Source organism: Charadrius vociferus, unplaced genomic scaffold, assembly GCF_000708025.1.
Source record: "Charadrius vociferus isolate BGI_N301 unplaced genomic scaffold, ASM70802v2 scaffold532, whole genome shotgun sequence".
Taxonomy (NCBI): domain Eukaryota; kingdom Metazoa; phylum Chordata; class Aves; order Charadriiformes; family Charadriidae; genus Charadrius; species Charadrius vociferus.
This window is the reverse complement of record NW_009647271.1, coordinates 909218-913989: the sequence shown is the minus strand read 5'-3', so window position 1 is coordinate 913989 and position 4772 is coordinate 909218. Positions and strand designations below refer to the sequence as shown.

Here is a 4772-nt window from a genome sequence, read left to right as displayed (position 1 = left end):
TCGTTGATGTTGTGGACCTCGTTGACAAGGCTGGAAAACAGCAAGAAGCCCTCGTTACGGGTCCCGTGCCGGGGGTGGTTTCTAGCCCGGCATTGCAGATGGGCCCCTTGGGCACAGGGGTTCCCCCTCCCGCGTGCTCAGACTCACGCGGAGCCCCCGTTTCTGGCAGGAGCTGAGCACACCCAGCCGCCGGGAAGCAGGCAGGAGAGAAGATGAGGTTTCCCCAAGTGGGAAAAATCCAGCCCCTCCCGGGGTGGCATCAGGCTGTACCCGGCCGCGGGTGCAGAGCTCTCCCAGCACCCAAAGGCCGGGATACCCGCTCCTTGTTGGGATTCTATCAGGGCACTTGTGGAAGGAGGATTTAGGAAAAACCACCCCCGGATTAATTTTGTCACCCAGGGATGCTCCTGAGTGCCACCACCCGGGACTCCTCCAGGACCCCGCCGGCCCCGCGCTCCCGCCGTACCGCAGCTGGGCAGTGTCCCGGCACAGCTCCACGTGTGGCCTCCGCGTGCGCTCATCCAGCCGCGTCTGAGCCACTTTTAACGGAGGCCCTTGGTCCCGGATGGCCTTTCGGAGGGCTTCTAGGTTTGTCTCGAGCTTGAATATTTCCCGCAGTGTCTGGCGTAAAAAAGAAACGTGTGCATCAATGAAAATTATATTCTCAAGCGACAATGTGATTTCCCTTTTCTCCCATCCACCTGCAGGCTGTCAGCGGGGAGGCGCTGTCCCTTGGGATGGAATCACAGCGCCAACCCATCCTGCTGCAAGAAGAAAGTCCCCAGCACTCTGAGTTTCAAAGAGAAAACGATACTATAAGCAGGTTCTGGCGGCGCCCGTTCCTCTGCTAGGGCCAGGTCTGCGTGGAGGGTCCCGCCTCAGAGGTGTCACTGGGAAGTGACAGTGACCCAGCGAAAGGGAGGGGTTCCGGCTACCTTGGCCAGGTGGGTCTGGAGCCTGCTCTTGGCCTCAGCCGTCTCAGCAATGCGGCCGGTGAAGGCGACGTTGGTGGTGTTGAATTGCCGCCACATCTCGTTGGCCGTCGCCACCAGCAGGCTCTCGATGTCATGGCGCAGCTTGGCGGAGGCGGCCCGCACGCTCTGGGAGCGGAGGATGTTGTCACTGGTGAACTTGGCCCATGACGCTGGCACCGAGATGCTGGAGAGGTAAGGAGAGGCAGCGTGGATTAAATATAGCTTCAATCTATGCTTTTAAATCAACTCTATGTGGTGGTTTAATGCCAGGCGGCAGCTCGGACCACGCAGCCGCTGGCCCGGAAGGGCTGGGAGAAGAGGGAGAAATGGAGGGGAAAGGGAAAAACTCATGGGTGGAGAGAAGACAGTTTAATAGAGCAATAACAGAAAAGGAAAATAACACTAATAATAAAAATGACAGGAGTAATTCTCACCACCCCATGAACTGGTACCTTCCTGAGCCCTGACCACAGATTCCCACCCCTGGCAGACCCCCATTTATATACTGAGCATGATGTCTACAGTAGGGAATATTCCATTGGCCTTGTTATGTCTATGTCCTTCTCCCTTCTCTGGGAAGCTGAAAGAGTCCCTGAAAAGTATAAACATTGCCTAGCAACAACTAAAACACTATGCATTGTTAACATTCCTTTCACAGCAATCACTAGAAAGAAAATTAACTCTCTGAAAGCAAGACACCATATGAAAGCAAAACATCTGGACACCATCTGTTCAATAATGCTTATCAAATGATGACATGTTCCTGAAGACAACTGTGATACTTAGGAAAGCTCAGACAAACAAAAGATTCCCCCAGCAAAACAGAGATTTTAATCAGACCTCATATTTAGACGTTCAAGGGATTTAAGTGCCAAGTGATTCACAGCTTCACGACAACGCGCAGATTGCCCTCAAATCATTTTGCTCATAACTTATCTCCGTTTCATACTAAACTGAACGAGCATTAGATAATATTCCGTTCCCTGCCTGTGCATTCAGGACGAAGCTCACGCCTGTGCAGTAGTCCAGAACAAGGTCAACAAAAGACTTAAATACCACATAAGCTCCATTTCAAACATGCTGATCCTCGGCACATTTTACCCCCACCCCCCACCCCCTCTGAATTTTAGCCTCAATCCTTTGCAATTCATTTGCCTGTCTAAATATGTCTGAGCTCCGCTGTGAATAATTATTCAAACATTAGAAAAATTGAATCAATCTCTGCCCCTCCCTAAACCGCCTGCGTCTGTGCGAGCGGCAGATTTATTCCCTCAGCCCTTTGCTGCTCAGGGCACATCTCTGCCAGCGCTGGGTTAGGTCACCGTTCATTGACTGCAGAGCCAAAGCGGAATTTCCTGGCACCCCAAAGCGGCTGAACTCCCTCCCAGGACCGTGCTCTCTATTTCTTCATCTTCTGTGTCATCCCGGCTCCCTGCCAGACCCTCTCCGTGCTGGGGTGAACCCCCCAGACTTTACGTCAATGAAGAGCGCCCAGGCGAGCGCTGACACATCTTTGAAAATATGCATAAACTTAACGAGCTGTGCAGAGGTGCCGAACTGAATTAATTGTCGGGCTGATCTCTGAACCCTGAGAGAATGTTTCATGAGGTGGGGACTCGCTTGCACCCTCTGGATGTTTGGCATCCAACCGAACGCAGGGGGTTGCGCTCCCTTTCTGGCGAGCGGAGAGGAATGTGAGAGGTGGGTGTCTCCAGGAGGGATGGAGGTGCCTTTACAGTGGGCTGGGGACAAGCAGCTCCCCGCCAGGCAGAGGCACCGTGCATCCCGGGGACAGTTTGCTGCCGGCGTGCCGTCCGGCGTGCACTCACGTGGCATCGACGCGCTCCACCCCTCGGTAGTAGTGGATGCCCTGGGAGGAGTTCCTCAGGTGGTGGCACTTGTCGTCGATGCGGTGGGCCACCTGCTTGTTGGCCAGGTCCTTCTCCAGCTGGTGCTGGGCCGCCCTGTTGGACCTGCCAGATGCAACCAAGAGCCATGGGTGGGGATGGAGGGGCGCAACGCCTTCCTCCCCGTTCCACGTCCCCGCAGCTCTCGCCCCCCGGGCAGCTCTGTCCCCCCACGAGCATCACTGCCCGCCTCCCATGGAGCCTGCGGGGGCTTTACACCTGCGGGCTGTGGGTAGAGCTCGGGCTCTGCTGGGGGTTCCCATCCCAACTGCAAATGCCCCTCAGCCCTGGGGCGTGAGAGAAGGAGCTCCTCCTTACCCGAGCTGGGCTTTTGCCTTGTCCAGGTGCTGCTGCATCCTCTCTTGGCACGACCTGATGCCATCCACTTCCTGGGCAAAGGCAAAACACGACCCCGTCAGCGTCCAGACTCACTCGTCCTGCTCACACTCATCCCCTCAGACCTCTCCAACCCTGCACGCAGCAAGAACTCTCCTGCTTGTCTTGCTGCCCAAAGCATACAGGCAGAGGGTGGAGAAGGTGCCCCCCAGCACCAGCACACTCGCTCGTGCACCTGAGCCTGCGCCCAGGAGGGGACAGAAAGGTGCTGCGGCCACAGCCATGGCCTTTGCATTCACTTTCAGGATGGGATGATCGGTATTTTTTCATCTCGACACCAGTGTCGAGTGCTGCTTAGTTCCAGTGTGTGGGCAGGGACAGATCCTGACCTGGTACGGACAGGTAGAGTGGTTCCCTGGACCAGCAGCACTACAAACCTCCATCCCCAAACCAGCACCTGCCCTTTTGGCTCCCAAAATGTTTTCCTTCCCAGGAGAAGTCCCATCCATACGGGACAGGAGGAGATGGACTTGACTTTGGTGCAAATCCCCAGTCTGAATTTCTAAGAGACGTTCAGCTCCGCTGGAGGAAGGCGTGTGCTGCTCTCAACTCGCTTGACTTCAGCACAAACCCAGTGCATCTGTGAAGCCCCAGCTACTGCAGGCAGGTGATAATGCTCCAAATCCAGTCATTTTTAAGCCCTCTGTCTGCAGGAGACAACTGAAAAGCACAGCCTAAACGTGTCCCAAACCCTTAAAATCCAGAATGCCATTGTGGAGATACCAGCTCTGATTGTTTTCCTAAAATCTCATGACCGGCTCATGAAATCACACCGGCTCTGTGTTGCCCAACTTACAGTGAAGAGCTGTTTCTCCACGTCGTCACGGACCAGGTCGATGCCCATCCTCTTCTCCCGGTGGCGCAAGCACTCCTGAGCGACCTGTTGGGGACATGCCATCAGTGCCGGCTGCAGGGGCAGGGTTCTCCCCAGGGACGGTCCCCATCACAAGAAATGGAAGAACAGAAATTCTGGGTGGGCACAGAGATGACAGCAGGGAAAAACTGCCCGGGGCAGCTGCTGTAGCTGAGAAGGAGCAGCCGAGCTGCAACATCAGCACTGCATCGACATGGGGGATCACACGCGTCCCTGGGGCAACCACAGCCGAAATCAGGGACCTGTGTCCGCCTTGATGCTGACCTGGCCAGAGCCGCGCAGTGAGACACGGGGCTTTTGTCTCCCAAAGCGGGATTTTGCATGGAGCGCTTCTAAAAAGAGTTGGTTAATGCTGTGATGTGCTCAGCACGTGCTGGTAGGGGATGCAGCAGATGACAAGGGGTTTGTTTATTACTAACTTAACGAATGGGCTCTAAATAAAAACTTTCTAGACGCTACGGAGCTGCAGGGAAACTTAATCAGCGGTTTGAATGCAGCTTGCAGCCCACTGGATGGGGTCATTACCTGGAGAGGGGCCTCCGTCTCCGCCAAGGCTCTCTCCAGTCTGGTCTTCACGTCAGTGAGCGCGTTGGTCTCCCCAATCATCTTGTTTAGCTCATG

The 4772-nt window shown here is 55.1% G+C and overlaps 1 protein-coding gene across 1 annotated transcript in view; it reads right to left on the bottom strand.

Annotated features, from left to right (window-relative positions):
* Positions 1–2: 2 nt before the first annotated feature.
* Positions 3–4772, bottom strand: part of TEKT3 (tektin 3) — a gene marked incomplete at its 3' end in the record, with an annotated part of 104758 nt that continues 99988 nt past the window's right edge. Inside the window, exons 4-10 of the mRNA XM_009880024.1 lie at positions 4677–4766; positions 4074–4157; positions 3200–3270; positions 2804–2947; positions 936–1158; positions 467–621; positions 3–30 (exon numbers count right to left, since the gene is read on the bottom strand). Coding sequence (XP_009878326.1) covers positions 3–30; positions 467–621; positions 936–1158; positions 2804–2947; positions 3200–3270; positions 4074–4157; positions 4677–4766 — 795 coding nt within the window. The remainder of the gene's footprint in view (positions 31–466; positions 622–935; positions 1159–2803; positions 2948–3199; positions 3271–4073; positions 4158–4676; positions 4767–4772) is intronic.